Source organism: Pomacea canaliculata, linkage group LG1, assembly GCF_003073045.1.
Source record: "Pomacea canaliculata isolate SZHN2017 linkage group LG1, ASM307304v1, whole genome shotgun sequence".
Classification (NCBI taxonomy): domain Eukaryota; kingdom Metazoa; phylum Mollusca; class Gastropoda; order Architaenioglossa; family Ampullariidae; genus Pomacea; species Pomacea canaliculata.
The window spans coordinates 40,290,716-40,317,621 of record NC_037590.1 but is presented as its reverse complement, the minus strand read 5'-3'; the positions used below and the strand labels follow the sequence as shown (position 1 = coordinate 40,317,621).

General features: G+C 38.6%; 2 protein-coding genes across 2 annotated transcripts; one reads left to right on the top strand and one right to left on the bottom strand.

Annotated features, from left to right (window-relative positions):
- Positions 1-403: 403 nt before the first annotated feature.
- LOC112561762 (ficolin-2-like) lies at positions 404-6,325 on the top strand. Its single transcript, XM_025234452.1, has 4 exons — positions 404-959; positions 2,129-2,225; positions 3,212-3,479; positions 3,697-6,325. The coding sequence occupies exons 1-4, from the start codon at positions 654-656 to the stop codon at positions 4,094-4,096; spliced, it is 1,071 nt and encodes a 356-aa protein (XP_025090237.1). The 5' UTR covers positions 404-653; the 3' UTR covers positions 4,097-6,325.
- On the bottom strand, positions 5,298-26,906 carry LOC112561756 (RING finger protein unkempt homolog). The gene is made up of 15 exons (XM_025234438.1): positions 26,797-26,906; positions 26,485-26,694; positions 20,966-21,255; positions 19,986-20,121; positions 18,383-18,500; positions 17,979-18,063; positions 17,510-17,637; positions 17,245-17,334; positions 16,663-16,797; positions 14,935-15,184; positions 14,370-14,656; positions 13,793-14,044; positions 13,386-13,481; positions 12,608-12,757; positions 5,298-11,779 (listed from the first exon to the last, which is right to left on the bottom strand). Exons 1-15 carry the CDS (start codon positions 26,850-26,852, stop codon positions 11,726-11,728), a joined length of 2,337 nt encoding a protein of 778 aa, XP_025090223.1. The 5' UTR covers positions 26,853-26,906; the 3' UTR covers positions 5,298-11,725.

The following is a 26,906-nucleotide window of genomic DNA, read 5'->3' as shown; positions in this document are numbered from 1 at the left end:
CCCGTGTTCGCCAGCAGTTTATTCTCTCAGGACAGGTGGTTGGCAGCGGGCGATTCATCATTTTCCAATCTACGTCACGTTGGGTCATTTATCTATGCGGGAATTAACGGCCGGCAACATTGGCGTTCCTGAATTGACCAGGTCACAATAGCGCCTCCTCTTGCCTGGAAATCGATGGAATCAAAGAAAAAACCAGCTTTCTGACTTTCACATCAAATAGAATCTCATGACACGAGTCCGCAGCATGAAAATTCCTTAGAGGTTGTTTTTCTTGTATTTAATTCATACCCTCCCTGTGAGATTACCTGGCACGGAGGAAAAGCCGCGCACGCAAGGCGTGTCAGTACCACCGCTCCTCCCATGTCGGCCACCCTCGTAAATTATCAACGAACCTGATGAATGGCGCAAAGGGGAATCAAATTGCTATATCCTGACCAAGTGAACGTTAGGAGCGATCGAGGGAGAGTAATCGTTAGTTATGTTGTTGGGATGAGGGAAAGGGAAGGAGTCGTGTTCCTTTTCTTGACCGACCACAAGCGACGTCCTCGGAGAACTCTAGAAACTCCAGTCGTTTGGAAACTGGAGGAGGTTCACCTTTGCTGCGGCTAGGAGGAGCGCCTGCAAGTTAGAGTGTCCGAGTGTGCCCAGCCAAGATGAAAACTTTGGTGCCTGGCATCCACGTCTTGCTCGTTCTCCCACTGGCGGCCGCCACGCTGAACGTCAGAATCTTCCAGAAGGCCACCCAGTGCCCGGGGATGGTCCTGAAGACGCAGCTGCGCGTCAACGCCACGTATGAGTTCAGCGGCAAGCTGCAGTGCGCGGCTAACTGCCCGCCGGACGCTGGATGTCGGTCCTTCATTTACGACCCCACCACCAAGCGATGCACCATGGGAACGCAGGCCTCCTCCGCTAACTGTTCCAACATGGAATCGGCAGCAGGATACGAGCATTACGATTTGGTAAGGTGGCTGGCGCTTGTTGCTGAGAGATTCGTTTGTAACATTTCTCCCCACACACACTCCCCTCACTTGAACATTTTTTTTAATTACATATGTTAAGTGCAGGTAGAATATTGAACACAACGCATTTTTCATATACCGTGTATAATCTTAATTAGATTGAAGAGAAGGAAAGAGGAGAAATAGAACGAGAAACAGTGAATGATGCGCAGCAGACAGGTTTTGTTTAATAATTACTAGTGTCAGATGCGTGCCAAAAATGGGTTATCGGATACATAAAATAAGACGATTATGAATAATCATACACATACGCAGTCCGGGAGGGAAAATGCTGAAATGCCAAGAGTGCCCCCTCCCCCTTCAAACACCCACACACACCCAAAACAAACAAACAAAAGCAATGGATGAACTTAGACACAACATAACCCACCCTGTCAGGAAACACAACAATACGAGAGAAAAAAGTCGCCACCAGAATTAAACATCACACAAGAAAATCGAACGAATGTAAGGTTGTGCGGGTTCCAATAACACTGATTTAACTGATATACCACTTGAAAGCAACTCTCCTGATCTTAGATTCGTTAGTTTGTGTGTTTGTTGTTGTGAACTGTTACACCAAAAGTATGCATTAAATTACATGTACACCAAATTAAATGTCTTGTTAACTACGGAGTGATTCAGCTCATTTATTTTTTATTTCTTTCAGATGAATGTGTTCACTTTATTTTCAACCTAAACTATTTTGATACGGGATCTTTAATTAGAATCTTAGCCAGAAGGCTAATTGAATATATCAGACACTGATTTATTGCTAAAACTTGCTAACACCACATGCAGTAAACGGGGAGGGCGAGACTTTCAACAGCAAGCCATATCCAGAAAAAGGAAAGCAGATACCCGAGTGATTAAAGTACTGGCACCCAAACCGAGGAGCATGCTGGTTCGATCACGATGCCCTGTAGGGAATCGGGTACCTGAGTCTATAAGGGGTTGGGAAAGGTAAGGCAGCGATGGAGGGAGAGATGTGTACAACCCTGACATAAAGTTGGCCCCGAGGAAAGTGAAGTCTTTAATATCTCACTCTTCAAACGACCTTTAAAAAAAATGTTAGGGTGACCTTTACCTTTTAACCTTTATCCAGAAAGGTCTTTATTCCATGCTTTCAGACGTCTTCCTGTCAAAATGGCGGCACCATTCGAGTGGACGGATCTTGTTCCTGTCCAGCGGGCTATCTGGGGAGAAACTGCTCCACAATCATGAGAGGTGAGGGGTTAATACTTAGTTAACATTGTACTGACCTTAAGCAGTACAGTTACAAAGATCGTAAGTGTTCAACGATATGAAGATTTTTTTTAACCGAACAAACGCCGCCTTACACCTGATCAAGGTTGGCAAAGTTGTGTGTGAGTCACATCAAACTATTGGTTTTGGGTCGAAAGTTTGGGACATTAGAACTTCGGTCAGCATGCGGAGCTAAAACCAAATTTTATATTTGCCAAAACGATGGAGGTGGACAGAATATGGCACAGCAACTGCAGACTCATCAAGACCCTTGTAGTTCCAGACAGGCTGTGAGTCTGCTTGCTGAAAATGTAAATTGCGTGCCTCTTTAGATGTGCGTGATGTGTCTTTTTTCTTTTTCTTCCTTCCTTTCTTTCTATCGTTTTGTCTGATGATTTTTTTTTTTGGTCTTGTGGAGCATTATATTTCCCAAGTCTGTTGTCGTGTACAATGATTGCGATACATGCTAAAGAATGGCTTTGGTGTGTGTGCGTGTGATCGGCGTGGTTCTCGTTATAACATATTTCTTGCAGGGGCGGCCCTAGGCTCGTGGCGGCCCTGGGCAGAGAAAGAATCGGTGGCCCCTTCGCCCGCCAATGTCAATAAAACCAAGTGGCGGCCCCTGATATTCTCATTACGGCAGAACATTATAATACTACATATAGCTTACTGCTCCGACTCGAGCAACATTAGTAATCACACCGGATTAATTAACAAGAAAACAATGTTTTTCGGCCACATTGCCGTCAGCAATGTCGTTATTTTCTCTTTTCTATTTTCTCTTCAATGTATGCGTTGACATGGCGGCCCCTGGGATTTGGCGGCCACAGTTTGTACCTACCTCAGGCCACCCATGTCCCTTGTGCAGTCATTTGACTGCATAACTAGTTTGTATCTTACCTTTCGAAACTCCGATGTACTTATCGGCTGCGATTTTGCTTTCCTTTCATTTCTAATGCAATTTGCAGACTGTAACCATGGCTACTTCCTTGCCAACTACCGCAAGGACGGCATCTACACCATCATGCCTGAAATGGCCAGCAAGCCTTTCGACGTCTACTGTCGCATGATCGTCAACCCTCGCACCTACATCCTCAACCGCCAGGATAACACGCTCAGCTTTGCTCGCAGCTGGAACGACTACAAAAACGGCTTTGGCGACGTGAGCACGCCCGAGTACTGGCTGGGCCTGAACAACATCCACGCCATCACGGCCAGCAACGACTACGAAATGAGGTAAGTGTCAGTAAAATCTCTCGTCTTCCCTTTTTGTCTTAAGTATCCTCGCATTACTTTGTAATTGCTCAGGAGGACCAAGAGTTTCCGGCATGACTCATGTACCTTACAAATAAGGGAAGATGATACATTTACATTATTAATGATCTGTGTGCCTCTATCTGTTTCCCCTTTCCTCTCCCCCACCTCATTCCTTTTTTTCTTTCTATTTTTACAGAATACGCATAAGAACTCTTCAAGACGACCTCAAGGAGCAAGTGTATAGTCATTTTGCGGTGGCTGATGAGGCTAATTTCTACCGCTTAACCTTTGACCCCGCAGTCATCGCAGGCCCACTTGGGGACAGCCTTTCGCCCTCGAATGGCGCCCATTTCAGTACACCCGACAAAGACAACGATGACAACTCCGACCTTCATTGCGCGAGTCGCCACCAAGCTGGTTGGTGGTTCAAAGGCGACAACTGTACGCTGGGCAACCCAACGGGTCCCTTTCTACTTCCGGCCAAGGATCTTCGCGCTGGCATTCCGAACGAGGCGTTCTGGACCGTCTCCATGGGCAACACGGCACCTTACAAACTGTACATGTACCTGGTCAACCACCAGGACTACACCAGTTAGAATTCAGATCATCCCTTCGAAAGCTGCTCGCTTTCTTTTTTTTTTTCTCGATTTGACCGTTATAGACTTTGACAATCCAGGATGTATGCATGTTCAGTGCTAATTAGAAGTTTTGGTGTTTGGTGACAGTTGAACTGCGTCTTTTATTTGTTCTGTTCAGAACGCTTGGCAGTGATTGTGAGCACGAGGACGTTCGTGCGGGTTGAGGCTTCCGGTGACGCTGGCGGCGTTCATGTGTTCTGTTCAGCACGCTCAACGGTAATTACAAGAACACGTTACCGCCCTCGTTGTTCAGTGATAAGGACACGGTAGATGTTTTCGGTGTTCAAGTACTCTCGCTCGGCGATGACTGCAAGAACACATTGGCGTTTCGGCCGTCGAGTGATCTGAACACCGGGGTTTTCGGTGGTGAATGCAACACGTAGGAGCTCGTGCCCTGTAGTTTGTAGAACACGGCACGCACTTGTTGACCTGGTAGGGATGAAGAAGACCTACCCCCGCCCCCCACCGTGATTAAACATTTAACGTTCTAATTGTATTTGGGAAATTTGAGTTTCCTCTATCTAATCATGCAGAGTGTGATCTTGGTCGTGATGCTGCGCGTTATAAGTTCATATTATTATAATAATAATTATAACAACCATTAGCTGTTTTCTTCCCATCGTGTCAGAGCGATCCGAGGTTCAACTCGCGGACGTTCACGAGGTCTGTAGCTAAATTTAGCGCTCGTCACCAATACAGCTTCGTTCTGTGTAGTTTGTATTCAAATCTCGTCCGGGAAATGTTTTTTTTTCCCTTCTGCATGTTTTCACAGTCGGCTGCCCTGCCGTGTTACATAGCCTTAGTTTGTGGTTCGGCGTTAAACACGAATTTATAAAATCCTGTCGTGTCTGCACTAGCCACAACTCAGCGAAATGGCGTAGCTGTTACCATGCAAAACTATTTCTAAAATAAATTATATTTAGTCGAGAGGTCGTTGCTCAAGCCATGTAGTCACAATTCTGCACTATCTGTAAAAGTATAAACTGATAGTCTTGAAATGTCGCATTTTTTTTGGTTACAAAATGTTTAAAATAATGTTTCTGAAAAGATACAAGTAGCATAAAACATGGAAAACTTCCTCATCCTGTTTTGTTTTTTCTGCGTCTTAATGTTCACGTGTGTTTTAGATCTTCCCCCCAAAAAAGCCACAAAGAAAACATTTTTTTAATTATTTATAGTTTATTTTCTTTGTCTTTCATCCGTTGGCATAATTTTAAAGTAGTCTATAATATGGCTGCATTATGTCTTTCATTGTACAAAATCCAGACACAAATTTTGTATATTACATAGTCTTCACGCTTGTAAACGTTTTCTAAGTAAATCAATTTTTAAAAGCGCTAAGCTTACATGATACATATACAAGAAACGCCATCTTAACACAAGATAATAACATAGGGTTCAAATTTTACCTGATTGAAGAATACGATGGTGTAGAACAGCAAAGAGCACAACCACTTCAACAAACACGTACAAAGTGATGACTCCATACAGATTATTGCTTTGTACAGGTAGGAGTGTTCCCACAACAAAACATACCTGGTAATACTTGAAATTAATCCTTTCATTCCTGCACACATCATTACAACCGCGTCTGTTCTCTCTCTCTTGATCAAGCTTTCACACAAACTTTGATCGAGACGTGTGGCAGCGAATACTACTGTTTCTAGGAAAATTATTGTATACATTTATATCAAACTGGAGAAATAATGGCTTTGCTTAGCTCATGTGCACACTCGTGCATATGCATCGTGTGGTTACCCCAACCACAGGAAGTTACGACACATACACAGGCAACTGCAACCAAAAATGCTAAAAGATATTAAGGAAAAAAGTAAACACACTACGAGGTGAAAGCCCAGGTACGTACACCTACGCTATCCTCTCCTCCCCTTAGTAGCTCCTGGTCCAGTTTTCTATTTGCCTCGGCCTGGAGAGAAGCGGCTAAGTACGTCCGCCGTCACATTGTCTCCAAGCTAAAGGCAAAATTGCGTCTCCCTCTCTCATTCACACAATAAGCCGATGCAAGTAGATGAAGCATGAGGTTATCAATCCACAGGGTAACTGTAAACGATGGCTGTTGGCTAGAGAGAATGACCTCAAAAACGCCCCTTGGCATGGTCAACTCCAAGGCAGAACATTCTTGTTTAAACCCCTAGAATTTTTCCCACTCCATTCCCCCCTCCCCCCAGAAAAAAGTAATCTAAAAGCTGTAACCAAGATAGGAAACTGATAACTTTCCATCACACATAACACTTCAAAAAGACAAAATAATGACTTCCTACAGCAGCACCTAACCCCAGTAATCTGTGACATTTCTAAAATGCCCTCCTAGCAACAGAAAAACTTCAATAAGGAACATTTTCAAAGTAAACAAATGGTTATTCGGAGAAACCTACAGTGACATCTCTAATCACATTCAAACCAAGTTGAAGGCAAAAAACAAAACAAAAAATATTGCTCAAATCCAGACAAGCCCCAAAGGAAAAATAAACCCTATAGGTTACCACAAACTACTTAGAAATTAATATAGTTTACTATTTCACTATTCTCTGAACAATATTTTTTGTATAACAAAAATGGATCAACATAAATGTATGAAGGGTACAAGCAAAAAATGTGATTATCGGGTACCAGAAACATGATATTAAGATCAGGCTATTTAGGCTGATCAATTTTTTCATCCTATAAGCAGGAAATATTTTATAGCTGATTTCTTTGGATAACTTTGCATCAATGTCAAAGTCTTCTACTTAAAACTGTTTTACAACAAAAAATTCCAAAGAACAGTAGCAAGCAATACAATATCAAAGTGTTATACAAGAAAGACGCCAACAGGTACAAGTGTTCAAATCAGCAAAGCAAATGTTATAGGTCAGAATATTAATTTTTAAAATGATGCATTTAAAACAAAATCAAGTACATAAAGCAAGTCTGCAACAGATGGAAAATGGCTGGTGGTAGTTGGGAGAACAAACATTTTTAGTGTTGAAAATTACTTAGCTGGATATAACACAGAAACAGTACAATCAAGCAAGTTTCAATCAACATCAAAAGGAGTCCACAAACTATAGCAGCTAACATATTAAAAAATCTGATTTACAAGTGTTCTTATATTTATGTGCATGCATAAAAGCAGACCAAGGCATGATGTATCATTCATGCATACATGTGCAAAGGGTATCCAAAAGCTCAGTGTATGAAGTAACAAATCAGTATTGGTGTATTTTCCTTCCAAAAGGCACTTAGTGTCATGAAGTCTGCTAAGTCCAGCAGTCAGTCAATACAAGCAAAACTGATGACATGAATGCTGCAAACACTGGCATCAGAAACAAAAGAGTGTGGCAATCGAACAGGCACAAAACCTCCTGCTTTCTGACACACAAGGTCACACAATCCCATCTGTGGCTGTTGACACACAACTAGCAACTATTTCAAGCCTCTTGACAGACTTCTAACAAGTTTCTTCCTCGTTTGCAGTACATGGAATAGGAAATCTGTAAAATGAATCAGCGTTTGTAAGAGGAAGAGTAGCTCACTCTATAAAATCTACTTGTGTACGACACATTGGTGTATCTGACACAATTAGTTCAATATCAGTAAACACTCATGCAATAGTGTGTGTTTTCTGTTAAAACATGATAAAAGATATTACTAAAATACTAAATAAAAGAATAAATATTTTTTTTCAAATCCTAGAAAAATAACTATAAAGTTGACTAGAAGTCTGAAAACAGGATTGTTAACACAAAACGAAATTAACTTGCAGCTTCCCAAAGTGCTTTTGTGTGCTATAAGCGCACATCTGGTTTTACTTTGCTCACAGGGGTAACTACCAACAGTGAAACATCTAGTCATTGGCAGACCCTCACGAAATAGCCAGTGGTCCATTTCACGAAGAAAAAAGGCCTCAACACACTGTGCAGACAGTTCTCAGTACACAGGCATTCAAACGGTAAGGTGATTTTTGATTAGGATGAACACCACAGGTCTCTGTGATCCCCAGATCGAGACCTCATTTATTTCACTGCACATTGTTTCGTTCAATGTCAGCACAGGCGGTGATTGGCAGTCTGTTTGAAGAATGTGTGGGAAAGTTGGTTTTATAAACACAACCTCTTCAGCTGACCACAAGGGCAAACCACATATCTTGAGACAGCGTATTGTCTAGGAGGTGATTAGTTCAATATAAACCCCAAGTAGTGTAAACAGTTTAACATCTAGGTTGCTGTGGTGAGGTTAATGTTTTACATTACTAAGATTACACTGAACTAGACAAACTCTAAAATACACAGAAAGAAAACCAATTTTTCAACTGCAGCATGTTTCAGAAAACACTGAATAGAAGGTATTTTCAAATGGTTTCAATGAAAAAAAATTCAAACTGTAGAATTTGAAAGTTATATCAAAAAAAAAAAAAAAAAATAAAAATTCTTCCAGAAATTAGTACAAAACAAAAGACTTAATACTTGTTTGTTGCATGACGTTTCCAATAGTTTTCTACAAAACCACAAACTTAAAAATTGATGTTAGATTAGATCAAACACCACCTGCAAAGAAATGCAACACAAAAATAATAAAGCAAATGTTAAACTTTATCACAGACAAATGAGAGGTAATACATACTGTTTTTAATACGAACATTTCAAAATATTTTGCCTAATCGTCACACCATTTGCATGAGCACTAAGTAAATGCAAGCATCATGCTAACAATGGAGCACAGAAATGAAGAAATAGTAACTCATGGCTGTCCAGCATTTGTGACATCAGTGCCAGTCAAGGACCCCCACTCCGCAAAAAAAGATGAATAATTCTCTCATAACTTTATCTTTACCATGGATAAACAGCAACAGTTTAAAGCCTATTATCTACCAAGAACTTAAATATCATAACTGATAAAACAACCCATATATTTTATGACTAAAGCATACATGCAAGTCATTTCAAGAAGCAAAGACTATATAAAAATGCAATCAAAATTGGTATCTTAGAATGACTGCATTTTTTAATGTCTCCTCAACATTTTAGCTTTTTTAGTAGTTTATAACAGAAAATAAATACCAAATATGAAAAAGAGACAATTATAGAATCTCAAAGAACCACTTCCATACCTTAAATGTGTATTTTACAGCAGTGATTTACAAGATGTATGAATACTACCACTATTAGTGTCAAAAACAATACCCAATACTCAAACAGCATTAACATCCAACTGCCAAGAAAACTTATCAAGATAACCTATAATATACTCTTATGAGGAAATGCGATTAATTCCCATAGCTTTTGCATGCATATGAAGAATGGTACTACATATTTGTGCAATTCACTTCTAATTAAAAACCTATAATGGATCTGCTACACTTGTATCTTAATGGAATACACAAAGTGTTGTTTTCATCACTTTTAGAAGCTGCATCAGTCACAACTTTTTTAACAATCACCTTGATAAGATCTGACTCAATGGTAAACACTGTTTAACACGATTTCCATCCATGTCATGTGTCATCCATAAGTCTCAAGTAATTTTCCACATAAGTATCCACATTTATGTTCAACTTAGCAGTAATCACACTTGTATTCTTAAAAGAACTATCCCAATTTGTTAGAATATAGGCCATTACCATGAAAGTTTCAGCTGAAAATTACCTTTCACTTGCTCTTGCAGATAACAGAATTATTCGTCCTGAATACCCAGAAATCACTGCATGGAGTTTACATGGGGGCAAGAGGTTAAATTAGAAAACTGAAGGCACACGAACAGCAGCATGTTCCTTCTGACTTACACGTTTTAAAAAAAGAAATAAGGGGAAAGATGTCAATTTTGTCTTTGAAAAGCACTGTAAATGCTCAAAATCCTTCTGAATTAAAATGCTCAAAGGTATGGTATGGTTTTGACATCAGTGCACATTCCACTAAATATGGTCCCAGCAAACATTCTCAGCAAAATGCACAACACTACAAAATCCACAGCAGCTGCAGAAGATGGAGAGGTCTGCCATTAATAATGCAAACATGACTGCAATCAAGTCAAGGATTAGAAAAACTGATATATGCAAGGGTGATGCTTATTTTGAATTAGTCAATGAATTCTTACAAGTGGAACCTCTCTTTTCCTCAGAATACTAGATTCAGACAACACTACTCACTAAAGACTGCAATACCACCTGCCACAGACATTTTAAGTCCATCTTCCTTTAAAGAAACTTCCTATGTAGCCCCTTTTGCTGAACCTCGTCCTCTTTTTGTGATGATTTTAAGTTAACAATGTAAGGATAGCAGGAAAAAAAAAAAAGCAGTAACTCATATACATTTTCTATTTATTCCTTGCATCAAATTTAGCAAAAAGAGACTGGAGAAGTTGGGGGGTGGTGGGGGCACAAACTCAAGCTAAATGATCTCAGACTTTCTCCTACCACCTGGCAGTTTCTAATGAACGTCTCCAGTATTTCAGAATATGCAAAGCTCTACAATATGTGTACAACCAGACCAGTTCTTTCGCCATTATCTGGAAATTCTAGCAACTGCAGAACATTAAGAGTCACTTTAACTTTTTGCCTTTTGTATCCTCTTCTTTGTTACAGGAGCATTTGATTCTTATTTATGAAAAAAAAGTGTAAGAAGCAAAGTGCAAATAAACAGAACTTAACTCATGCCAAGAAACATTACAGTTATTGAAAGTGTTGTTTGTTGGCTAGTGTATATCAATAAATTTCACATTTAATAGAGATTAGCATATGTTCTACCAAATATTAAAAACATTAACACAGGGATATAAGTCCACTTTCTAGCTTTCACATCGCAATTTATCCTGTTTCTGCAATTATGCTATGAATGAGATGCAAGCCATGTTTATTACTGCGACCATCTTCGCACAACCTAGCATCTCCTGCATTGTTCAAATCTATAGTTATACCATCGCTGATGACTTGCACCCCATTCGTGTCGAGGGCAACAGCTCCACATCATCATCAAAAGCTAACCACATCCATAGTTTCACAATTATCTTCCCCTACCCTATGGTTACAACCTGTTCATGATGCTATTTAATGTGTCTGGGTCATGATAGCCTTTCAATATCTATCCCCAGGCTCCACAAAATTCTTGTTTATCTAAACATATATTTGTAATAACAGCCCCTCAAATCCAGATCTCTTAGTCTGCATTCAATATGCAATGCACATATAGTAGCTGATAAATACTTTTATAAAAACAAGCTAGTAAACCATTTCTTCCTCCCAAACTTCACTCTTGAAATGTTCCACCATAGAGGTGCAAGATTTGCTTTTTTTTGCTGATGTCAGTTTTCTTTTTTCAGCCTTACAAATTCTATTTTTCCCTGTGTGCACACAACAAAGCAGTTCATGTAGCTTCCAGTCCAAATTCAAGCCAATCCTGCTGAACCACAGCTTGCATTTTGCAGTCATGTGATATGTTTTGCACACACACACATAGATGAAGAGAATCAGCACAATATGACCCCAAATCACCTCACAGCCCAAACACATCCTGATGCACAAAAACTGCAGCATTCAAAAACCACTGACACAGTGTTACACCAGTTTTTTGTGTTGTATGTAACAGATGTAACCTAGGAACTGCTTACAGGTACACTGCTTCCACGCTGAAGTTTCCGGACCATTAACTGCAATTAGGCAGAATTACTAGAATGAGAGCATGGTACACAGCAGTAAATACATCCATAGAAGCTATATTTAAACAAAAACCATGAAAAAGCATGAAACAGAAGTTAAACAAAGTGAAACACTTTTTTTGTGAAGGGCTTAGGTTAAAAATAATGCAAAAAGCTATTGTCTGTCTCTCACCAAATTTAGCAGGAATATCAATGGAAGGTTAAGGGCTATGTTTTAGTCATGGTTACTCTGGAGAATATTTACATCTTTAATGTTTATTTTCTCTGTTTTTCACAGTATTTCTGCGCCTTCAAATGGAAAACAAAATACTGTATAGAAACGATTTCTACGTCTCAACATAGAGCAAATGTTAATGCTGTAATTTGAAAGAGTACCTTCAAGAGTATACCACAGAGATTGGGGGGCGCGATGAGGGTACAGGCAGTAGGAAGATAGGAGAGGTAGGAGTCACAGAGAGAAAGAGATGAATGAAGGAGTTGCTGATACCACTGTAATCCCTCTTCACTAAAAACCTCATGTACCCCTTGCCAAATATGACTTGCAAGTTGGGGGACATCATGAGTGTAAGTAGTGTAAGTGTTTTATCATTTTACTACACTGATGCAGCACACTGATCAGCTTGAATCAAACGAAGCAATAGACTGATAGTCGACAACAAAATTACAGAAGTTAGTGGCAGAAACCCACCCAAAGCAGAGTTCTCTGGCTCATTCTCAGAATATAAAGAACAGATATGATGCTACGTGTTAAGGCTATGGCAGTCTGGTAAGCAAACAATTACTTCTGTAGAACAGAAAACTAAATCACATTTCCTTTACCTGATCTAATGCATTAAGATCTAGCTGTAGTTGTAGTTTCAGCTTTTGCAGCTGTTCTACTGATAAAGCCTCCAGTTCTTGTTTTCCTTGTAGACCATGCAAAAATATGGGACCTTTTTCTTGTCGTATTCTTTGTAACTGGGACAAGGCCTAAAACAGATGTGCAAAATAATAAAATTCAGCAGACGTATTAAATGAGCCATGCAGATTTCAATCATATCTTTACATGATGCCATGTCTCCAAAAACACACACACAGAGGCCTTTACATTAAAAATTGTACATGAGCATATATGCATGTATGGATAATATTTTGTATTAAAAAATATGTGTATTAGTGATTTATATGTGTAAAAGAAAAAGTATGAGGGAGAAAATAAATAAGAAGAGAATGCAAGACAATGAGTGAGCAAAACAGTAAATATAGGCACTTTCTACAAGCCTTTATTTAGAGCAGCTGTTCTCAACCTTTTACCTGTGACGCCCCTCTTGACGAACAAAGGTATGTCCCCACTCCCCCCTTAGCCAGCAATGTATGCTAATTTCACTAATGCCGGTATAAGAAACATTAAAAAAATTACCACCTTCCCGCCCCCTTTGTAAGCACATTGCGATTCCCCAGGGGGGCGAACCCCACCGTTTGAGAACCGCGGATTTAGAGTGAGCTCTTTCCAGTTCAGAATTTCTAATTCATCTGCTAAAGAAGGCTTTTTGTCTTGACTATGCACATCTGAATGAACTGTAAAGAGTTATTAGATTAGCATTTTTCTCATCTTTACCTCATCTCGCTGTTTGACTGCCTGCAGTCTTTCCTCTTCAGCATGTTTAGCACGCTTTAAGCTCTCCTCTGCTTCCTTTCTCCAAGCTTCACATGCCTGGTTAATAAAACATACAGATAAAGACAAAGCACACATCATTTACATAGAAAGGCATGCTTAGTCACAGATTAAAAAAGATGTAAGAATTTACAACACTTCCAAAGAAAAATAAAATATTTGGGGGAAAAAATTGATGGATTTAGCACCTTGGTGTTTTCCCACTACACTGCTAAATCATAGAAAAGGAAAATTATGGGTGGGTCGTTTAACACTTGTTTTACAGATATGGCAAGAGGCTATCATTTTACAGACCAAAAAACCCATATAGGCACAATGACAAAACAGCAACATGCCATGTTGATACTCACACACTTGGCTTGTGTGTAAACACCCTCCCACTCAGACAGTTTATTGCGTGTTGCTATTAAATCATCCCGCAATCGCTGGATCTCACTGGATGAACCATTGTTAGTGCTGGAGTTGACTCCTTGCTGGCTCAAATGAGGATACAGTGGGGACTGCTGACCCCCACTGCGTGGTGACATGGTGCTGCCATCATTAAAGCTATGCCCCCCATGGTACTTGCTGAGAACGGAATGACCCAGCAATGGAGATGAAGACTGGAGGCAAAACAGTTAAATATTATCAATATGCATCTCTTTCCTGACAATAATTCCCATTAATAATCCTCAGACAGAAAGCTTTGCTTAGAGCCAGAAAGGTTGCTCTATAAATACATATAAACTATTATTAATGGCATTTCTACAGCATTATTTGTATTGTTATAGCATACACATGACACAAATTTGTATAAACAAACTCAAGGTTTAAAACAATTTTGAATTAGAATTTAGGTGGAACAAATACTGAGAGACCTAATAAAGGTAGCCTTTTACCCTACAGATTTGCAATTGGCATACTCTGCATGCCAATTTAATTCCTCACCTGGTCATGTAATGAGTCTCTTTGTAGCTGAAAAGCAAGAGTGGAGTGAGGCAGACTTCCAAAAGGTGAAGGAGGGGATTGGGACAGACTGCTAATGCTCCCCCTTTGCTGAAGTGTACTGGGTGGAATGCCAATGGGTCCAGATGACGAAAAAACTCCAGATGCAGAGAAGCTGGTTGACAGGGTGCTGCTGACAGAGTTGCTGTCATTGTCACGCTCACGATCTAGCTCCCGGTCAATGCTGGTAATGTCAAAGTCATCCATGTTCAAATCACCCAAAGCATTGCCTGAGAATAAGTAAAAAGACCATCAGCATGAAGAACAAGTGATGCATTTTTTTAACGACAAGTTGTTCAGAAAACCTACTTGTTATATGTCTCTAAATTTTCATCATCAAACTAAGGTTCTGACAAGTAATTTTATAGACAGCAAGCTAAATCTTGCCTTCATTACAAATGAGCTGAAAGGTTTAAAATCATCGAAATTATTTAAGAAAGCACAATATTTTTGGTACTATGTTGGGGAAATGTTAAGCTATCTAAATTTTCAGCAGTTGATACCTCACCTACTACTGACTCTACAGTATTGGCCGGGGGATAGAAGGCAGGTGCCAGAGGAGACATGGTGCTAAGGCTGGGGGCCAAACACCCCGAAGGTGCTTGGCTAACAGGAGAGTACAATGTGCAAGGTCCTACACCAAGTCCAGTGGTGCCACGGGTGTGCTGAAGAATGAGAGCTTCTTTTCGTCTTGCTTTCTCTGTATTGTCCAACAGAGGGTCATTTTCAATGGCTTGAAGCTGTTGTTTTAATTTTACCTGTTTTAAAAAAATGAGATTTGCAATAATAAGACTTATTTTCACACTTTTCTTGGAGGTGCACAAATAAATTCAAAATGAATCAATAACAATTACTAGCACACTACCTAGTGTATCCATTTCAACAGCACAGGACTTCTTGAGCTAGACCAACTGCAGAACTAAGCTGGAATCTGCTTTGTACAATGACAGTCAACCTTTTCAATGGCTAAGTTCTCTTTTCACAAAGCCAGGAAATATTCCGTCTACCTCTGACTGATACTACCTTTTGAGTTAAACATAAGCAAATGTAAAAACACACTGATAATGTAAAATGGAAAGCTGTTACCTAAACTTATTTTATCGATTACATCAGGTGTGAGAAATGGCCATGACAAAAACTGAATTATCTAAATGTCAGCTGAAATACAAGATTCCCAATCTATCGTGGCATTATTAAACTAATGAATGTACCACTTTCATAATCAGTTCATAAAATAGTGCTAAAATGCTTATTTTTGTTTAACTGCATGTTTTATTAAAAGTTTTGAAACAGAAGATGCATGCATACACTCAAAAATATAATATTAAAACTTCTGCAGCCATGATGTACAGCATTGCATAGTATTAACAAAACATCTGCACATCCCTACAAAAAAAGTGTAACACATTAAAAAGCTATTGTTTCAATGATTATTTTTGGTGGGTTGAATTTTAAAAAAAAAATTTTTTTTTGCTTGGATAAAAGTCTTTGTATTTATAAATGCTGACAGAAATTGCAGACATCATGTGTCCTATACCTGGCAAGTTCACTGATGCTGAGCAGAATTCAAGTTAATAATAATAGGATTTATATAGCACATTTCCCCACATGGAAGCAAGCACAGTAAGCTTCGCAAGATGTTAAGGACGAGAGATAGCGATGCCATAAGACAGAGAAGAAGATCACTATCAGCAATCATACAAACACATACACAGTGAACATTTTACACCGACACAAAGAAATTTTGGAAACTTAAAGTAACCCCCCCATCTCCCTGCATTTCAATCATGTTGCAGTGACTTCTAGTTTTCAACCCTTATCATGGGAAGGTTTTTGCTTTAATGCAGAACATCTTTACAGCCACAATGTGTAGCTAAATCATGACTTCTTCATCAATGGAACTATTAATATTTTTAAATGACAGGCATAGAGCAAAATTCAGATCAACACACGTCCAAAATAAAAATGGCCTCTCGTGACTGGCTGTTAAGGAGTCTAAGTCTGGTATTATTTTGGTCTGCAAATAAAAGTGCTGTTTTATTGGGACTTTTTGGTGGACAAAGCTCTGACTTTTGGTGGAGGTTTTAATTTTGGCGGATGCTGGTTTTACTTTTTCTTGTTTTGGCTGAAAATTTCAGTTCTGGCAGAAAAAAAACAAATGAAAAAAGTCAAAGTCATGCCTGTTAAATAAAAGAAAGCCAAGAACAGAGATGCCAATCAGATACTGAATGCTTACATTTGCATCTTCTCGCTCAGAACCTGGTGCTTTGTGATAGGAGTGACCTGAGCCAAAATCTGAACTAATGCTGCTGGAAACACTACTGGATCTTCCTTTATTATACACATCTAACGGACCTAGACTTAATGAAAGCTGAAATAGACAAATGTCAGAAATTCATCACAGTTTCATCTTAATGGAATGCTCTTAATTGTAAATGGATGATATCTCTATAACAACACATGCAAAAGCCATTTAAATGCTGTCCACAGAAAATTGAAGCATGCAAATACAGAAAAACATACGCAAGCATGCAAACCTAGAGAGCCTTTATAACAAAAAACAGTCCTTTACTCTCAAACACATTTACCACAGTTTTTATGTGTCTATAATGATATGAAGGATATTTCTCCCTTGTAATTGTCTGATGATAATGATCTCTGATAATAATGACTAGAGAAGAACTGCTAACATTCATCAATATTTAACCATATGATTATTTCATGATTTGTTGATGATGACTGGAAGCAAAACTGTTCTTGCTTCCTTCAACTCACTTAACTTTACGATGCTCACAGATGTGTCTAATCTTTAACTCACATAGTTACTACTGTTGCTATTAGCCCGTTCTTTGCCAATAGGATCTGGCAATTTGATGCCATGAGACTTGCCATTCTGTTCTTGACTAACCTAAACAGACATAAAACAGAAGAAATTCTGAAGCTAAGGCTACATTCTTCATGTCTAGTTCTTACAGATTACAATGACATTGCATCCAGAAAATTTCCAAAAACATTATAGTAGTCTTGGTTATGGAATTTCATGTATCTGTTAATAATGCTACAACCAGCAAGATCACACTAACCTTCTCAGAGTAAGAATTAGAATGAGGTTGTAGATCAGTGTTTATTGAGTCTGGTAAGGCATTGGTAACAAATGCTGCTAAAGAGTTTTCTGTTGTAGATATTACTTCACGTTGAGATGTCATCTCATCTGTCAAAGAACAATCATTTAAGAAACGATGGCTTAAACAAATAAAAGCACAGTAAACTATAACTGATTTTTATTCATGTAAGCCTTTGCATCTGAAGGTTTATTTTATAACAGTGAGTCCTTATCTTTTGATAGCCTCATGAACTGAAACGAGGAGCCGAAACAGCAATAGGCACATAATTTTGTTATAGCGATGCAAACATAACTTCTTGCTCCCCTGCGAGCGTAAAGGAATAATAATAAAAAAAAACATAACTTCTTAAGTACAGAGTCAGTTGTTATGAATATACACTATGTTTTGCATTCTTTGCAGAAAGTAACTATTTTCTTATACAACTCACGTTCCACATGCGCAAAGGCACAAAATGCCCCTCTGGGACAGGAGCCTGTCTGTACCATGTCATTGCATTTTGTTGATTTATAAATCTGCCCAAAGAATATATTCATGAATGCAAATTTGAACATTTGGTTTATCAAATGGAAGATAACTACTCTACTGTTAGAATTTCAAAACATACCTTTTTAAAGTGCTATTTCCCACTTTAACCTACCTGTATTCTCTACCTAGCAATCACAAATAACAAATTTTTACTTTGCATATGTAATTGGTTGTCAAACATAAATAAAGAAGTGAAAAACAAAAGAAAAACAATGGAAAAAAATAATAAATTATATACAAAAGTGTATCATTTGCACATGACAAAAAATATTATACAGCAGTAAAGACAGGATAAACTCTCTCTACCTCAGGGTGAAACTGTTGTTCAGTACGTGTGTGACAGTAGACACAGCTATCACCATTTTCACACTGCGTTGGATCTCCCCACTCATCTCCATGCTTTACATTTGGACATGGGGTGGACCTAAAACAAAACATTACTTATTTGAAACACTGCACTCAAGGTAATGGCTACTGAATTCTGACTGCTACTGAGGCAATGAGCCAAAACTACGGTATTCATGAAGACTAAAAGAATGAAGAGTACTAGGAAACGACTAGTGCAACCACAGTGGTATGCACGTCAAAATGTATGCTTGCCATACTTTGCAAACCAAAAATTAAATAAAAATACTTTCATGAAATTAAAAGTAAATTATTATTAAATAAGCCATTATTTCTTATTTGGGTGAGGAAGAAACAAATAAGGAATAAAAATGCAGATGAGCATATAAATACCAACATAAGATGATGAAACCCAATGCCAAAGATATCCAATGGGAAATCATTTTTACACTTTACAAATGATTAAAACTTGCTCCTCAGTTCAAATGAATGAAGACAAATTGAAGGAACAATTTTTAAAAAATGTTTTACCTACATATACCTATCAAAGTATCATGACAAAATTGTAACAATTTCAAATAATTTGTGAAGTATAACTGGTATACAACTCCCAAAAAGAAATATTGGGATTTCTCCCAACAGGACAACTGCTCATGACATCCTGTCAACATAATACCTATATGGAGTATGGCTGAAAGAGGTAAACAGCTTTCAGTACTTGAGAGCCACCCTCTCCAAAGACTACAGCTCCACAACAGATATCTGCATTAGGATTGCAACAGCACCAGTGGCTAGGCTGGACGGGGGTCTGGGGCAGCCATAACAACAGGTTTACTATGAATTACAATTTATAAAAGCCCCATGTAGTACCAATCCTGCTTTATAGATGTGAAACGTGGACTCTGTACTCTGCAGATACAGAAAGGAGAATCAAGGAATTTGAGAACAAGTGCCTGAGGAGACTGGTTTGGATCTCACAGAAGGAACAGAAAACCAATGACTTTGTATGAAGAATGTCGCAACACTCATAGCACATCAGGAACCCTTACTTGCAATAGTCAAGCAATGTAATTTGGTATGGGTTGGTCATGCTACCCAGCATGATTGCCAAAAAAAGGTATCTTTAGAGAAAGGTCAAAGCTATGATTACCAGAGGAAGAACTGGCTTATAAACATGAAGGAGTGAGTTAACTGTCCCACACAGGACCTGACCACCATTGCCCAAGACAGGCCTGAGTGGTGGGCATTGTCAGCTGCTGTGTCTATCCACATGCTCCCCCACCAACAACTGGTACCAGTCAACGAACAAACGAATTAATGAATCATGGAGTATCCTCATTTCTGGCTCTGTAAATAATCCTATTTATGACAAAAATAGAAGTATCCCTGCATATGATGCTGGCTATGCCTGAAAAGCACCTCTACAGCCATCATGAAGCCCATAAAACAGGCAAAAAAAACATACCTACTGATATAACTTATAAACTCTGAAACACTTTAAACACTTTCCTAAACATTCTCATGATTTTTCTCTTTCAATCAGCCAGAGCTGATCTCAACCAACCTGTATTTCATAAGCTTCGGGCTTCTTCTACGGTCTCGCACGTTGTGGTACTGAGGGCAAGCATAGCCTTGTCGACATAATCTTGGTGGGCGTTTGCATTGCTCAGTTTTATAGTTAGCTAGTACATAGTTTGTATCTGTGCAGACAAATTTAAAATTGCATAAGAAAGATGGCCACAGATTATAGAAACAAGGGTATTATGAGGTAAGCAAACAGAACAAAATTAACATAGAAGAAACCTAAACATACTATGCTAAAAATGTAAGAGATAAAAAAAAAAAGAAAAGAGAATTTCCATCAGAAAGTCCCTATTTATAAGCTATGCAGAATTATGTACATGTATCACATATTTCAAGGAGCTTTGAAGTCCAAGAAAACTTCTAAATCAAATAAACAGACAAAAGCTATGAAAATTGGTGATCTAGAAGAAAGCTACCTACCACATTATTAATAGAATTAAGTCATCACAATCACTATTTTTTGCTTAAGTGTCAGAACAGTAATTTGGTTAAAGAAAACACATGAAGTGCCTAAAAGGACAGAAAAACTAATCCTTCACTCATCAACACAACAGCGTGCGCACACACATCCCCCCCCCACCTCCCAAAATATGTTTTACTCATTGTCACAAGCATATCGGGTATTAAAAGTCTTGCAGTTTTAACATGGACTCTAATTATATCTAGGACACTTAGCTGATACCTAATTCACTCCTTTCTGACAAAATAGGTATCCATTCAGTAGATGGAGGTGAGGGGGATAAAGGACAATTTCCAGCCACCAGCCGAGGTGAATCTTAGACCTACTAATTGGTCCAAATGTGAATGCAGTAACAAAGGCAGACTGAGCCTCATCAATTTTGTTTGAGTAAGGAAGAGTTTATAGATACATGTCTATTTCATGCACACATCTACAATACAGAATATCAAAAAAGTATACCCTCATTCAAGCTCAAGACGTCATATAAAATGTTCACTGACCGTTCCACCTTGGATCTTCAGCTGGCATTTTGTCTTTTTCTATGCTACTTGATGTGGTTGTCAAAAGTGATGGGTCACTGGCTTTCTCCAAGAGTTCTATGCCTTGTCCTTCATTTTTATCATAAACTGGAGGTCTAAGATCAGAAGCACCATGTGCAAAGGCACAGTGAGGTCCATTTTTCACACAGTTTCCTCGAGAGTCTGTTTCATATACACAAGTGCCTGTTTTGTAATATCTCAAATGATAGCGGCGTTCTGTGTCACCAGCAGTCCGGTGCAAGAAGGGACAACTGCAAAAGAACAACAAATGTCTGTTAAATTATTTTCCTTTACAGCATCAGAATCTTTTTGTCAACAGAAAAATTTATCTCTTTCTTTCTCTCTCTTGCACACATTTTGTATCTACACAAAGTATTAAAAAGAACATTGAAGAGAATAGCTTCTTGTCTGTTTCACTAATTGAATGCATCTTCTTAAGCTGCAGCTTTCTTAGGCATGCATACACCCTGTGTTCTCAGCTTAAAAATATTTGACTACAATACCCAAAAGCAGGAGTAATGAAGACAGGGTTGCATATTATCACCAACAATCTTCTGGATGGTCAAAGACTGATTTATGTGCAAGACAACCCAAGATAACCAGTGGTATCCAGTGGACCTTCACCAAACAGCTAGAGGACCTGGACTTTGGAGATGACATTAGTCTCCTATCTCATTGGCAGAGGCACAAACCCAACTGAGTAAGCTAGCAGAGGAAGCAGAGAAGACTGGCTTAAAGGTCAACAGAAAAAAACCCCAAAAAAACTGAAGTGATGAGAATTAACAACAAGCAGGAACTCCCAATCCAACTTCAAGGAAAGAACATCCTGGAAACAGACTGCTTTGTGTATCTGAGGAGCATTGTCAACAAGGATGGTGGAGTGGACAATGACATCAAAAGCCACATCAACAAGGCTAGGCATGTGTTCAACAACCTACGCCCCATCTGGAACTCCTGAGCATTATCCTTCTGCAGTAAGATCCGCATCTTCAATACCAATATGAAAACTATCCTACTGTATGGTTCTGAAACCTGGAGAGTGACAAGAAGCATCAAGCTCCAGACTACTACTGACTGATGCCTATGCCATATTCTGGGAATAAGATGGCCCCAAAAGATCTCCAACAGCAGCCTGTGGAAAAGAACCAACCAGAATGCCACTAGCCAAGACATCAAAAGGGCAAATGGGGCTGGATAAGACACACCCTGCGCAAACCAGCTTAAACCAAGCAGGCACTTGACTGGAACCCTCAGGGGAAGAGGAGAGTTGGGAGGCTAAAGCAGACTTGGAAAAGAACAGTAGAAAGCAAGGCAAAAGAAGGAACCACATGGGCCCAACTGAGTGGGGCTGCCCAAAACTGGGTCTGCTGGTGAGGTGTTGTTGCGGCCCTATGCTCCTTGAGGAGTAACAATCAATAAACTAAACTACTTAACTACCCAACAGCAGCATCAACAATGACAATACAAAGCATGGGTCATCTTAAGGATACCCCGAGAAGGGAAAAAATTGAAATGGATGAATTCTGATGGTGGGATGGAAAAGCTAAAAATAGTGGTGTCAGTCAGTAAGCTATAAACACAGTGTTTGTAAGACAGGATTAGCACAGTCAGCTCAAACAGCAGTGTTAGCAGAGTGATTATGCTGTGACAACAGTCTGTTGTAGTGTAATGTTAGGTGGGGATGGTGATGAAGTCTGGACCAGCCAGCATGTTTTCAACTGACACAAGCCTTCCGTACCAGGAAGAATCACTTTCTATAGATTTAAATATTTATCATCAATCTAGTTTCCTCATGTCCTTTGACGCAAAATATAATTAGATCTGTCTAAATCAGTCAATTAAATCATTCAACTTTATATTGTATCATATGGCTTAAAGTCTGATCACAACAAAGACCACATCTCATTACTGACCAACATTTTCATGATTCATTCAGACCAAATTAAATAACATTATGAATCATTCTGTATAATACAAATTATCATGATCATGTAGTTTGAGTTTCTCTAAGGTTTAACGCTAACTCTTGCTGAATATTAGGTACCACGTTTTTAGCAGCTAAGAATACTTACAACAATTCTACAGTCATGACATTGTTTTTTTTTAATCTCAGAATACAGTCATAGATTTTATGCAGGACAGAGTCACTGATGTCTGACAACAAATGTCACAGAGAGTAACTTAAAGCGGTTTATACATCCATGAACTAATTACACATGTGGTAATCACCATCAGTTAGACCACTGCATATTCATGGCAATCATACAGATTGACACCACGCATGCACACACAAAGAGTCTATCACAAGTCCTTTCAGAAAAATATTTAGAAGCTTCTGACTATAAAAACAATGAAGAAATACTGCACATTTTCTTAACAGAAAGCTCAATGAGCCTTACAAAAAAAGGCTAATCCACAAAGAAAGACACAAAATTCAATACAAGACACAGACCAAAACACAAGAAAACAAATGGATAGAGACATGTTCAAACAGCATAAACACATACACGCACAAATTTACACGAGACATGCTGGAGTAGTCCAGATTTGCAGAAAATAAGATGTCTGCTTTTAAAAGTGTGGTTTACAACAAATGTCTTGCATGAAGAGATTTCCAACATGAAATCGTTTGAAGTTTTCAGCCAGCCTTGGGAAAATGTTTATTTGATTTGTTCTTCTGTATAATTTGCATTCTCTATACTGCTTGACAGATATCTTTAACTGTTAGCCATATTTGAACTTTAAATTAAAGTGATTTTGATTAGATTACAGCACGAATACTGATTTGTGTATTATGACAATTCATGATTCATCAACCAAAATTTTGAAAAAGGATAAAATTACTCAACAACTACCACAATAACAGCGAAAAGATTTTTTTTCGATGAGCATAGTTCAAATACTCACATATGAAGCTTTATGCCATTAATTTTAAGCAGTCAATACTCTAAAGAATAAGTGAACTGGGCCTTTCATAAAAGCTATCAGGAAATGTGACCTGGTTTCTTCTTCCCTAATAAACAACTCTCTGATTATTGAAGAGGCATAGCTAGTGAATCAGACAGGCAGTACAGTAATATTTTACAATGCACAAATTCTCTCAGCAACAGTTATTTTTGTACTTTGTAATAAGAGTGGTGTTACTTGCCATAGTCACAACTGGAATAACTGCTACAATACATTTATACCACATACCTCATACAAAGTTTGAGCATGACTGGCTAACAGTTAGCTGAAGTGTGCTATGTTACAGGCACTGAGCTCTCTTGTGGGGCAAAATGTGCTATACAAGTTATCTCTATGAAACTTTTAAAATGCAGATATACCTTATACTTTTATATGGAAGATGCCGAACTACTAGATAAACTAACCTATTTATTATTATAAACTATATATAGATACAAGTTGCAACTGCAGCCAATATATGCTGTTTATTTCAAGGTTAAAAAAACCCTAATTTTATGACAGCAAAATTAATGCAATCATTTATTTCAAAATTCCACAGGATATTATACAAAATAGTCAGTATGGAGACATTATGTGCATGTATGCATATTTGGAAGGGTTAACCTTTACACATTTATCACTGTCTTGAGGGTGGGGGGGAGAGACTAGTGTTTTACGCAGAGCCAGCAACTAAGGCTATATCATGGCAAGGCAGCCAGCCATGCAAACAGACGACATATGCAGAGAAAGGAATAGCATGCCTAAGACGAGAGCTGAACCCAGGACAGCCTACCTTCACTGTATTGGTGACATATGCTAACCATTGCACCACCAGACTGCCTGTGTCTTTAGGGATTAATCTATGTACTTCGATGTTTTACTCAGAATTGATCCACATATATATATATATGTGCATAGTGTAGATTTCTTGTTCCTTTTGTCTAGTTTTCAAACTGTCTTCTTTAACTGTCTTTCAAACTTTAGTTTGGTGTGGGTATGAAGTTCAACAAGTCTCCTGATTATCATCATGATGATATGTACACACTTTTCACAGTAGCCATGCAAAGCTTTAACCTGGTGAACAAAGATCCAAGCACTGCTAAAGAATATTCAATTTAAACCCCCCAAATGATATAGTGCCAGTGTTTTCTCGTCAATAATTGTTTAGCCACAATTTTTTGTAAACAAGGAAAATTAAACTTTCGACCTTTGATTAACTCTGGCTCCTATCATTCAGCTTTTCAAACTGAAACAGATTTATTTTGAAAGTGGTAAGGTCCTTCAAAAAATAGTACAAATGTATTACTCAAGTGGAACACACATTATGACACCATGTTAATGTGCTTGAACAGATGCATCAGGGGCAATCCCACTGAACAGAGGGGAGTGGGGTTTTGTGCTGTTCATGAACTGCCTTTAATGAACCAGGTAACAGAATTTTATTGTTGTTGCATCAGAATCAGGCAAAACTCCTGGCACTGTGTTCTGCCCAAACAATGAATTTCCCAAAAAACCACATTTTAAACAATCACAAAAATATATATATAAAAAAAAAAAAACCTGGCTGACATCACTTTATATTAAGAATTTTACCAGAAAATCATGACAGTTTCCTGCATTTAAATATCATTAAAACTGGAGCTAGTCAGGTAACTGAGGTGCTGAGAACCACTAAACCGCGCAGCCAGACGCCACATATAACAATAAATACATCAATGATAAACATAAAAGTAGATCACGGCATATGGTGCGACATTTTTTTTTTTAATGACCAAGGCCATCGCTTGTCTTCTGTTTGTGTTTTGTGCTAACAGTCAACAACACACGCGGCGAAAATACTATCCAGTAGCGAGAGAGCTACAGTGACCTCATCGGGTCAAGGCCAGGCTACACTTGAAACGTTTCAGCTGATACAGATAGCCGCGGAACTATCCCAGTCTACCTCTGATCGTAATTCGATATGCGACAATTGCAAACCATGAGATAAACAAATAAATCCAAAATTAAAAGAGCTTACCAAACAGCTATGTTATAGAAAACAGTAATCTAATACTTCCATATCGTTCGTCAACCATGACAGGCGCCAGCGAGCTACCAAAACCAAAACAAACCTGCTGAAACTGCATTATCCCTGCATCCATCTAACAGGAAAATATGTATGTTTTTAACATTTCTAGACTACTATCACAAACACCAAAAATAATCTGAATGTAAGCTTAATCTATAACAATGATGACCACACTGCAAACGTTAAGCTTTGAGAACTACGTGTAGTTGAAAACAGATCAATATGGCGGCCATATTTGTTTACATCCAGTTCCACTCGGCGCGCTTCGCCATATTTCTAGCTGCAACAGCATGCGGCATCACGATATTCACTTTAAAATCTCACAGAAATGTTTAATCTTTCATTACTTGCAATGTTTTGCAATTGATATCCTAATATCTCCTATGTCTATAGGTCTTTTTGCGGCGAATGAAGTTCAGTATTTCCCACCAAAATTTAAACCTAACCAAAGAAAACTTGTACTTACTCATCACCATCTGGGCAAACACCAGTGGATTCATCATACTTGGCACAATAAATATCTGGACTGTAATTGAAACTACCGTCACGTTTTTTTACTGGTCGACGTCTGCGCTGGTTGAGAAAATGCCAATGGAAGCAAGTGAACGGGCGGTGCTGTGTGCACTTGTGTTGCACAAAAAGGGGACACTGCTGAGTACGAAACTCTTTCAAATACCTGTCAAAAATAAATAAAAATAGTTCGATATATGGATGAATATTCTGAATTCTTAAGTTTACGACGAACAAGGATCCGCAAAGCAAGCTTTTCCTTACGCACATGTAATGCTGAGGTTTTTCTGTTTGTGTTCCATGTAGAGGAGCCTCTGACGGCATTTTGTTGTCAATCTCTTAAAATCTGCGCAGCTTCTTCGCGCATGGAAAAAATAC